At 43.4% G+C, this 12,396-nt stretch overlaps 1 protein-coding gene across 2 annotated transcripts in view; it reads left to right on the top strand.

The window, feature by feature from the left end:
- meis1b (Meis homeobox 1 b) overlaps positions 1 to 12,396 on the top strand; it is a 94,382-nt gene that overhangs the window by 38,162 nt on the left and 43,824 nt on the right. For both annotated transcript variants that reach the window (XM_087802030.1, XM_087802029.1), the window contains exon 8: positions 5,360 to 5,505. In XM_087802030.1, coding sequence (XP_087658156.1) covers positions 5,360 to 5,505 — 146 coding nt within the window. The remainder of the gene's footprint in view (positions 1 to 5,359; positions 5,506 to 12,396) is intronic.

Genomic DNA, 12,396 nt, shown 5'->3' with positions numbered 1-12,396 from the left:
TGTGTGTGTGTGTGTGTGTGTGTGTGTGAGAGTGTGTGTGTGTGTGTGTGTGTTTGTGTGCGAGTGCGTATTTGTGTATACAGCATGTAAGGGGACTGATAAAATATTCCTCTCCTTGGTTGGCCCCAGGGCATTCCAATTGCCCCTGGCTCCTTCCAGTCACTGGCCTGCTCCTTAATTGCCACACACACACACACACACACACACACACACACTGAAACACACATGCATAAGGAAAGACAGAGATAGACACACGTATACAGACCAATGCACATCCATGCATGCATGCATTTTTCACACACGAGTGTCCCCCCTCCTTTACCCCGGACCATCCTTCATTGATTCAGCCTTCGTTACCCCCTCCTCCCTCGCTGCGCCCACAGTGCTGCCCATGGCTGATCCTCTCTCCGCGACCGGAGCTGTTTGGATGCTTCTCTCTGGATGTGGACCATCGAGAGCAGCAGCCTGTCAACAGATGGACTCGTGTCCACCGCCGTAGCTGACTTTAAAAAAAACTTGGTGATGAGGTCATCGATCGGCCATCGGGCTCCTCGGGCGAGAAGGAAACTTCTGCCGCTTCTCCACGACTCGTCCACTGTAGCTACAATATCGTCCCCCCTACAATATCGTCCCCCCTACAATATCGTCCCCCCTACAATATCGTCCCCCCTACAATATCGATCCCCCACTTCCTACGCTGCATATGCGAACATCTCTTAAATATATTTTTTATGGGTTAAAGAAACGTCAACAGGATGTTTACATGACACCAACGAAAGCTGTTTTACTAATAATAACACACAACAGTACAATGCAATACAAACAATCAAGTTCCGAAATAATTCGCTTTTCAAATAACAATAATTTTAGAATGTTCCCCCTTTCTATAACTCATTCTACCTGTCTGTAGTTTATAAACACATCAGTAATTATTTAGTCTTCATTTCCCCCGATTTAAATAAATTATTAAATGTACATAAGCAAATTATTTCTGAACTGGAATGTTTGTATTTCATTGTACAGTTGTGTGTTATTATTAGTGAAACAGCTTCAGCCAATCAGTGGCTTCGTCTCATGTAGCGCGGACACTTCCTGTTGGTGTCAAAGTCACATGATCGTCAGACCAGGAAATGAAAGAAAGTGATTATGTTGACGAAGATCGTCTTCTTGTCAATATAAATGTTTTATGTGGTAAAAAGTATCATTAAAACGTTCTGTTAACGTTTCTTTAAACCATAAAAAATATTTTAAAGAGACTTTTGCATATGCAGCGTGTGATGTCATCACGTAGGGACGATATTGTAGGGGGGACGATATTGTAGGGGGGACGATATTGTAGGGGGGACGATATTGTAGGGGGGACGATACTGTAGGGGCGACGATATTGTAGGGGGGACGATACTGTAGGGGGGACAATATTGTAGCTACACCAGGTCCGAACGTCGCCCGAGTACTCGCCTCGCTCAAAAAGTCAAATATTCTATAGTAGAAGTTTGTTTTTTCTGGACTTCCAGTTCTGTGTCAGGGACGTTATTTATAGTCACTTCAACTCGTCTCTGGACTCGTGTACTCGGAGGTAACCGAGATGACATTTCAACAACATGGCTGCCAGAAACAGTTTCAACACCTTCTTCCTTCGATCTCCGTTCCTTTCATCTGTCAGCAGAAATTAGGCGCAGATCCCAAAAAAATGGTGATTGGTATCACGTTGCCGTGAAAATGGAAATGCCGACGAAGTCGACGACCCTTTCCTGCCTTCTTTCTTCCAGAGCGTCTGCGGGTCAGACCTTAGTTCTTCGAAGGAAGAGGAAGGAGGGGAATACACCGAGGGTTTAGGTTACACTCCTGGGAAAGTGATATGGCAGACGCAAATGATCCGCGATTCTCTGAATCAGCGTCCGACTATTATTTTCATCCGCTGAGGCATCGGTTTGAAGTGCATGTGTCACTGGCGATACAGTACTTTGGTACTTTGGTATGTGGTTAAAATGCTCGATGAATAAGTTTGAGTTGATGCTTAATAAGGGAGATATCGGTCCTTTAAGTTGACTCAGGGTTGATTTAAAGGTGCTAATAGCTACTTGTTAATTATCTTATTCAGCGTAAATCAATAACGGTGATGAAGGAGATTAGCACTGGTGATTTAAAACAATCATTCTTAACGTTTATCTTCTTTTAATGCATCAAATATCTAGATGTAAGCCTACAAACTAGCTACAGTCCCAGCAACATACATTTGAGTCACTAAAATATTCATATGTTTTACATATAGTTCCACAAATGTCTAAGTCTGGGCACTTTAAGCTCATAAATTCTCTCACCCACTCACCACGTCTGTCTACAAGCTGCACAACTCCTGCTGCCATTTGCTTCTGTTTTCCCAACTCGCACGGGACGAGCCCCTAGGTTTGTTATTGTAGGCTTTGCTGAACATGAGCCGGTCTTTACAACGGATTGAAAGCATTTGCTTCCAATGAAAATCTGGTCTTAGATTACAAGGCTTCAGCCACGCTCGCCCGTCTCCTGCGCCGGCTCAGAGCCGGAGCGCTGGAACAGAGGAGTGGGTGTGTTGCCCCCAGTCGAGAGAAAAATCACTTGTTAAGCCTTCGTCTCGAGCTAATGATGTAACCAGAGCCTGCGAATCACTGAATGGTTTTAGCACGAAGATGTGGCTTCAGCCACGAGGTTCATGCTTTCACTGAGACACTTTCTATGGCAATATTAGCTCAGTAAACTGATTTTTCGTCGTTGTAATTAGAAGCAAATGTAAAGTGTGATGTGCATTTGTTACGTTCTGCTTTCTATAGAAAAATGAAGCCTGTTTTAACTCCATTCATATCGTCCATCAGGGAAAATTTCTACTTTTCAATTGACTCCCTGTGTTCGTCTTGGTGTTGTGTTGACCTTTTAAGTATATATTTTATTGAGTATTGTTTTGATTGTTTAAGCGCTTTGAGAGCCTGGTCTAGGAAAGCGCTCTACAAATATTACTTACTTACTTATATAATTGTGTTCCTTGGTCCTGATAAACCGTGTCAATGCTTATCCTGGACCTACACCTGGCTGATCCGATGAAGTATTTTTAGAACTATTACTCCATTGGCCCGGACCTCATTATAATGAAAGCGGTCCATTGGTTCATTTAATAACTAGTGTCCGGTCCAATCAGCTGGACGTCCTTAAACATCGTCTCTAGGACCATATAAGATGAGATTTATTTATTATTATTTATTTATTCTTGGAGACAGTGTTTGTGACTGTCCTGTTGATGGTCCAGATACACTCGTTGAACATGAACCATTTTGTGGTGTCAATGAAGTTGTGAATACACTTATATTAACACAATTCGTGCAGACTTTACTTGATTCTCTGAGACTCCTGTGTTTGTCTCTATGTTGACTTTATCTTTTAACTTATTGAATATTGTTTTGATTGTTTAAGCGCTTTGTGACCCTGGTCTGGAAAAGACTAAATATAAATTACTTAAAATTACAAACCAGTAGTCAAATCACTCTCCGGACAGAACTCTGTTGTAAAAGATTCAATTCAATTCAATTTTATTTAAAGTGTCTTATCATAACAAAGTTATCTCAAGACACTTTACAGTTGAAGTAAGATTAAAGTTGATTGTTGATTAAAGATGATTGTCTTTGGTGCAGAAAACAACAGATGTGAGAACATTCCTAAAATTTTTTTTGGCTTTTCTTATGACTGATATTTTGAAGATCTGGAAACACCACATCATCAATCCACCATGTGTAGCTCCATCTTACCTTTTTGAACATGTTGTGATGAAGCAGCCTCTTGTTTTTACATATGTGCATTATTAATGTACAGTGGGCGGCGTTTGATTGTCAGCATCACAACTTATCTGTGGAAAAAAGCCCCGTGTGTTATCCCTCCCCCAACCAGCCTCCTCAGCATCACCTCGACTTCCACACCAGGTTCATTAGCGAGTGTGTGTGCATATGCATCTACCTCTGCCAGAGTCGAGAGAGAGAGCTCCAGCCAAGAGTGCAGTATGGAACCGCGAGAGCCTCTCTCTCCTAATGGTGTATATAATTCAGGTGCCCTCCAGGCATGCTTTCAGGAATTCTTTTGCCTGAGGTAATGGGGAGCAAAGGCCTGGGTTTTAGGCCGTTGATTATTCCATTGATGTGGCAGGCTGGAAAAAAGTCATCTCCAACCAGATTAGCGCCAACATCCCCATTAATTATCGATGAATCAGGGGCTCAGGGTTTAGCTAGGTGCTGGATGTCGCCTCCTGCGAGCTAGCCTCGCTGCAGTTATCTTCTCCCGCCGCTGCTCGCTTCAGAAGTGCTTTGTGTGTGTAATCAATAAATAACTGGATCCTATTCTGTGCACTTCTTTAGTGCTTCACCTTATTCCTGCCGAGTTCCAGCAGAGAGAAGGGATGCGGGACAAAAAAGTCAGTTATCGCCGGAATTTATTGCAGCGCGAGAAGCGACTTGTTTACCGGCACGCTCATGTTTCTTTTATGATGATCATCTTCATTGGGGGGGCGGCTCATATTTTTGAATAATGATAATAACAATTAGGCTTTTCGCCGCCTCAGAAGCAGGAGCCTCCACGCGGGCGGCGGAGAATGGCTGCTGTAATTGGGTATGGGTTAGTGAGGCAGCGTAGCTTGGTGTTGTTGATTCTCAACGCCGAGAAAAAGGCCCACAGAACGACTTCCTTTCACTTTTCCCCGGCGCAGTCTAAGCTGCCTCCCCTTAGGTTAGGTTAACTGGCCTTAATAGAGTCTTATCAAAGCCCTACAGGTTGCTGTAAGCAGCCATGATGCCATTGTTATGAAAAACAGCCGGCTTTGTTAGTGCTGTTTGTGCCTCTGATATCCTTTTTTCCACCTATTTTGCTTTTTTTCCCCCTCTATCATCCTCCTCTTTTGTAGTGCCGTGTTACTCCCTGCACCTTAGGTAAAATGGCAGAATGTGGCGGGGCGACGCTTCAATAACTGTTTTCCCCCCAGGATAATAAAGACTAAATCTCTCTGTCATTTTCAATTCTGCACGGGCTTGGATGGGTGAGTGGGGAAATGCGACCTTACAAGTCCTTTGTGCTCCCCTCCTCTCTTTTCTCGCGCAAGGATGCGAGCGCTCCAGTGTTTTCAAGTGGCAGGGGGGAGAGAAATGAAAGGCAGGGTTATTTATAAATGTATTAAAATTGAATGCATTTATGAGGTGCTGTTTTCCGAGCGTTCTCCGCTCGCCATTGTTGTGTCAAAGCCCCCGGAATTCATTGGAAATCGCATTTATTCCCTTTGAAACGGCGCGAATGAAGGAAGTCAACAAACCCTGTGTCTGATCGCAGCCGTCTCTTCCTGTTTGTGTGACAGGTGACGGCCTGGACAACAGCGTGGCCTCGCCGAGCACGGGCGACGACGACGACCCGGACAAGGAGAAGAAGCGCAACAAGAAGAGGGGGATCTTCCCCAAAGTGGCCACCAACATCATGAGAGCGTGGCTCTTCCAGCACCTAACGGTGAGTTTCCTCGTCGCGCCGTCAAAGTCGACCCAACAGGTCCTCGTCGTCACACACACACTTCCACACACACGATGCATCCTGATGGTACGACGAGCACTTCAAAAGAACGGCGTCTGCACAATCTGCCGGCGATCTCGCAGCCCGTGCTCTCGCCCGCTCGTCGGATTGAAGCCCCCCGGCCGTCGCCGCTGCAGCAACATAGATGAGGCTTATTAAAAGCAAATCTGTCATTATTTAACAGATGCCGTGGACGCTGGAAACGGCTTGTGGTTTTGCTTCATTCTCACTCAATTACCGCGGCGAACGCCGACGCCGTTAGCGCTGCAGCTAACGCGTACGCGAGTGATCTGAGAGGAATGTCCTACAAATAACTGCAGCCATGTTGGCTTCAGATTTCTTATCCATCATGAAACCATCACATCACAAATGTGTTTCCAATTGTCAAGCATGAAATCGCAGCCGCTTGGATGTTTACCTTGAATGTTAAGAATGGGATTATGGCAGGATTATGACTAAAGTGTGTTTTGTTGGTCACCTGACTTTTGCACCGACTCACGCCTAGAAAACCTGAGAAAAAAATGAAATGTTATTATTACTATAAGACGCACCTAAACCCCTAATTTTCTCACAAATCACTGGTGCACCTTATTATCCAAAGCCCTTGTGTTCGTTCTGGTTGTATTTACGGACTTGGAACACAAATTATATGTTGTACACAGTGCTAGAGAATCTGTTGAAATCTTTTGGTACTAATTTGCTTCAAGTACCAGGGGATGGCTGTGGTTTTACTCTGCAAGGCTGTGCTGCATTGCAAAGCTCAGTAGTATTACTCCAGGAGGCTCTGTAGTATTACTTCAAAAGGCTCTCGAGTATTACTCCAAAAGGCTCTATAGTATTACTCTGAGAAGGTTCTGAAGTATTACACCGGGAGGCTCTGTAGTATTACTCCAAAGGGCTCTGTAGTATTACTCAGGGAGGCTCTGTAGTATTACTCCAAAAGGCTCTGTAGTATCACTCCAGGAGGCTTTGAAGTATTACTCCAAAAAGCTATGTAGTATTACTCCGGGAGGCTCTGTAGTATTACTCAGGGAGGCTCTGTAGTATTACTCCAAAATGCTATGTAGTATTACTCCACAAGGCTCTGTAGTATTACTCCACAAGGCTCTGTAGTATTACTCCACAAGGCTCTGAAGTATTACTCGGGGAGGCTCTGTAGTATTACTCTAGAAGACTCTGTAGTATTACTCCAAAAAGCTATGTAGTATTACTCCACAAGGCTCTGTAGTATTACTCCACAAGGCTCTGTAGTATTACTCCAAAAAGCTATGTAGTTTTACTCCACAAGGCTCTGTAGTATTACTCCAAAATGCTATGTAGTATTACTCCACAAGGCTCTGTAGTATTACTCCACAAGGCTCTGTAGTATTACTCCACAAGGCTCTGAAGTATTACTCGGGGAGGCTCTGTAGTATTACTCTAGAAGACTCTGTAGTATTACTCCAAAAAGCTATGTAGTATTACTCCACAAGGCTCTGTAGTATTACTCCACAAGGCTCTGTAGTATTACTCCAAAAAGCTATGTAGTTTTACTCCACAAGGTTCTGTAGTATTACACCGTCTTTCTTGGATCTTCTGGATCCATTGATCGACCTCCAGGGTCTGTATCTTCATGCGTCCAGTTTGGAACTGGCTTCCTGTCGTGGCTCCTCACGTACACACTGACTTCACCTCAGAAACTCACTGACCTCGAACCCCAGGCACCCCAGAAATGCTTTCGGGGGCCACAAAGGAAAGGTGTTTCGAAACATACAAAAATCCTGTCTCTCTAGCAGTGACACACACACACACACACACCTACTGTGTCATGTTACACCATGTGTTGAATCTTCTGCTGTGTTGGATTTAAAAGTCTTTCCTCAGAAGACACAGTTGAAGAAACATCTTCTACGACCACAATCGACCCGAACACACAAGTATTCAAGACAGACTGAAGATCGAGACGAGTGATCCGGTGTTTACCGAGCCTAGTCAGAAGAGCAGGTCTGGGATCCTCCTGTTTATTTCCTGTGATTTTGCCTCACATTGGGTCCCTCGGGGGGGTTTCCAGTCTAGTGAAGGGGAAGGTGGGTGTTGAGCGGCAGCTGTGAAGGCACCAGCCTTGTAGGTGGTTGTTGGTGGCAGAGTTTCAGCTCCTTGTTCGAGGAGAGAATCCAAAAGAAAGGGTTTTTTATGCTTATTTAATTGTATTTAATTTTGGGTGGTTTAGAGTGAAATAAATGTGTTTTAAGAGTCTAAATATGGACTGGATTTGAACAATAACTGGGAACAAAACTCAAGTAAAGAGAGAGAATGAAGCCTCAATATTAATAATAATCATTTTGACAGACAGAGAGTTTTAACATCAAGAATGTGATGTTGCATCCACGGGTCAGTAGGTGACACTGTCGGGTTTCATAGAATGTAATTTTATTTGTCGGGGATTTATGACTGGACTTGCTGGAGAACGAAAGTTGGACGAGAGCGAGGCGAGCGAGGCGACTTAAGAAGAGAAGTGCTGACATGTTGTCGTTACCGTGTTCAACCGCATTATTCAAGCCGCTCTCTTATTAAACGCTGCGGAGCAACAGTCAAGTTTCCGCTGATGACTCTGGGATGTGAGTGAGTTTCTAGGATGATGACAGTTGCAGCTTGTTGAGCGTCTCTCCTCAAAACGCCCAATGAGCTCATCGGCTGCTGACAGCACTTGAGGGACGAGTCCGGCCGGAGAACTTGGCTTCGTGGCCTCGGATGTCGGTCGCTTCGGAACACGCCAGTAAAACATGCAGTTACTCGACTAACATTTAATAACTAGTACAACACGATTAACCACAAGAACATCATATTATGAGTTAAAAAAAGTTAACAAAACAACAAAAATAACATCAGAACTGGTTGTAACATCATAACTGATCACATTAAACAACAACAAAGACCAAAACAACATAAACATCAACAAAAACATGTATTATTTGGAAGTAAATCGAGTTTTTTCAGTGCGAAAAACAAGTTTTGAAATAAATACTTTTTTACCGATAAACAAAATGTTTGACGACAATAAGTTAAAGTTATCAATTGCATAAAATAAGCCTAAAGAAAACCTACAATGTTTTTAATCGTTTAAAACTCAATAAACTTTAAATATGTATTAAAGGAAAATGAATAAGGATGTCTAGAGTTAAAATGGAGGACAAATAAATCATTTTTTGAAAGAATAAAAAGGGACTTTATTTCATTTTGATAATAATCAATCTTTTCATTTCCTATCATTAGTTTCTAGTTAAACATTTTTGATCAGATAAAAATAGTCTCTCATGTAGAAAAATGAGAATCTGCTCAGCATCGCAGCGAGATTTACAACATTAGTGCGACTCGAATCCTATTTCTTCTAATTCCATTGTTTAGCAGGGAAGCCCCTTCACCCCCCCCCCCCCCCCACACCCTCCCCTTAAATGGTATTTTCTTGTTTAATTTAACAAGAAATGAGTAGTAAATGGAAGCTCAGGCGTCAAATCCCCAACGATCGTCACTCGCTGCTCTCCGCTCCCAGATGAGGAGGCAATTTGTGAAATTATGTGATAGAGTAATTAGACGCAGTTCAACCCCCCCGTCCTGCGAGAGGGCGAGCGTTAGCTCGGGCGTATTAGCCTGGCAGGCTGGGGAACACTCACACACACACTCACACACACACTCACACACACATTATCACTAACTCCGGCTCCTCCTCCTCTATTTGTACACACCGCGAGTGGAAGCGAGGGGCAGCCGTGATCGCAGCTCATAAAAGACGCCCCTCAACCCTCCTCACCCCTTCTTCCTCACCCCTTAAAATGTGTAAAATGCACTTAAAGGGGATATAAAAAAAACTGGAAGGCATAATCCTCGATTAATACAATTAGAGTCTGATTTAAACTCTGGCAGATGTAGCCGAGGCGAGGCGGGCTGGGGGTGGTAACAAGAGGGGTCCCCGGCGCCCCCTCTCCCTCCACACACCGTATAGCAGAGGTTTTTGAGCAGAAACAGGTGTGAAAAGCGATATAATTCATTTCTGCACTGGCAGAGGAGGCCAGGAGTCGTGCTGTCATGGGCTTTGGGTGGTAAAAGAATCCGGGGAGGGTGTGTCTGCGGGGCGTGGGGTGAGAGGAGGTGATGCAGGACGAAAATGAGATGTTACTTCACCCATTAAACACCCGTCGGATGAAGATCTTCTTGTTTGTGGCCCATCCTTTCGATAGAACTAGAGATGAAGAGGCTGCAACCTGACTTCCTGTGTTGTTCTCAGTGTTATCTTGACCTTTAAAGTATTTACTTTATTGAATATTGTTTTGATTGTTTACGCGCTTTGTGACCCTGGTCTGGAAAAGCGCTCTATAAATACAAATTACTTACTTACATACTTACTGTCCCGGTGTGATGATGTCATCACATCGGCACTTGTCCAGGTTACAACAAATGCCTGGTAAAACTGCTAAAAACGACAACAGAACAAACCAAACTATTCATCGTTTTAAAGCTAACAAACATTCAAAAGTTAAAATGTCAACCTGCAAAGTTTACAAAGTGAATTAACTGAAAAACAATCGACAACATAGTGAATCATAGTGAAGTTAGCATAGGAGCTAAAGCTAACAAACATTCAAAAGTTAAAATTTCAACCTGCAAAGTTGAAGTGAATAAACAGTAAAAAAAGCAACATAGTGAACCAACGTGGCTCAAGCTGGCAACGTAAACAAGTTAGCATAGCTGTTAAAGCTAACAAACGCATTGATCATAGCGCTAAGCTAGTACAAAAGGTTTTCAACCTCTTCAGTGTTGATGGACATTTAAACTTATTCTATACATGTTTATAAAGTAAATACAATAGAAAACACTGATTTAACAGTAACTATTAATAACAAGCTAATCACTCTTTTGTGTTATTTTACGAATGTATATCTGTAACTATTGTTATATTAACTGATAAATGTTCACAATAACACTTCAAATGTATAAAAATTCAAAGCAAAGCTTAAGAAACACTCACAAGTATTATTTTCAATTTGGACGTTGCGTTCCTCGAGCTAAACTCGACTGTGAGATCTGTGTCTATAATGAATTCAAATGAATGTCATGTTTTCAAAGTGATCTGATGCGCTCATTAAAAAAATCATATTAGAAGATACATTCCATTTGAGCGTCCGGGCCATGCAGGCGCCTTGTTTATGACTCGGGGAAAAAACCACCAGGAAGTATCTTGAGCGCATCATCTGACTTGTTTTATGTACTTGTGCAGAGAAGGAGGGCCCTCGTCACTGTAGTCCTGTGGCGGCGGCCCCGGCCTGGTGTGTCCGATTAGCTGCTAATTCAATCCGAGTGGCAGCAGAATCGGAGGCGCCACCGTGTTATGATTTCAAAGCGTCGCTGAGACAACAGACGCTCGGACGAGATCCGCTGGAAGGCGAGACTCTGACCGGACCGAGCAGCTGAGGCAGAACAAGAGGACGGTGTCTCCGCAGATACTGAGGGCTCTTGTGTACCTGCGTGTTTATGAAACCATCGTGTAAAGAAGCAAACGGTTCTGATTTCAGGGGTCGGTGTCAGATATGAAGCAGCTGAGTCAACCTGTGCGACCCCCCACCACACACACACCGAGCCCCCCCCACACCTTGTAATGAAAACATCATCAATTATCCTTCTTGACAGGCCCCAGAGACCAAAGGCCCCCCCGTTTGGGGGCTTCCTTTTTTTGTCAACTGACCCCTACACACACACAAATGACATTTCACACACTCGCAACCATTCCACGCCGACGTGTGTTGACGCAACACAACTCTCGGGCAGCGCGGCTCGTCGCTGGTCCATTACGGGAGGGGGTTCCACGGGGGTCTGGAGTCGCTGATGCTATCGCCGGGGCATGTCCTGACACGGGTGACGTGGACTCCTGAAAGGCCATCTGTTCCGTGATTGATGGACAGAATGATGGATGGAGGTGGAGATGAATTGGAGGATAAAAGGACACATGGCAGCAGAGGTCAGCGAGAGATTGTTTACATCAGAGACTGTTTTAAAAGAGTATTCCCAAAGTATCCGTGGAAATAAGGAAGACAACAGTGGCCGTTGTTGTTCTCATTGTACTTCATACCTTCTCAGCCCTTCATACTCGGGGACATCCTTTCGTTCTAAATCTGTTCTGCAGGATTTTATTTTGCCAAGGCCGTCATAGATGTGGTGAGCATGTTTTATAGCCGCCGACCCACTTTAATGAAACTCATAAGTTTGGGTTTCTGTGGTGTCGCTGCTGAGGTGTGTCCCTCCTGCCAAGACTGCATATTAGAAACACTTGTTTAGAGCATTGTTGAAGACGAGAAGTACAGTTCGGGTCCATCAAGATTGAGGAAATTGGGAATGAGTTGCTTGCGTTGCCAGTTTGGATCCACGGCGGTTGATTTTATCTGCAGACGCTCTTAGACTCGAATATGTTCAGACGTTGATTGTATTTTCTCATTACTTCCACATGGCTTTTTTTCTAAGGACCAGATAAATGTTCTTTTGTTAAACAATCATGTCATTTACGTTTATAAAGACTAGATTCAATAAACTACGTTTTTATAGCCGACATTTATTTGTTTTCAGTTGGAAAATAAGGTTTACTTTAAGTACGCATGAGGGAGGCCACACATTTTTTTTTAACTAGATCCACAATTAAAGAAGTAAAAACATCAAACAAAGATGTCTTTCATTTATAAGATGAGAATATAAAGCGTTATATAATATATGATATAATATAATATAAAACACTTTTGTCCAGTTAAAAATGAACTTCTTCACCGACTATTTTGTGGTTATTACATTTGACTCTTGTCAATAAAACCT

This window comes from Callionymus lyra, chromosome 11, assembly GCF_982586985.1.
Source record: "Callionymus lyra chromosome 11, fCalLyr1.hap1.1, whole genome shotgun sequence".
NCBI classification, from domain to species: Eukaryota; Metazoa; Chordata; class Actinopteri; order Syngnathiformes; family Callionymidae; genus Callionymus; species Callionymus lyra.
The sequence above is the reverse complement of the archived record's forward strand: the minus strand, read 5'-3'. Positions and strand labels throughout refer to the sequence as shown.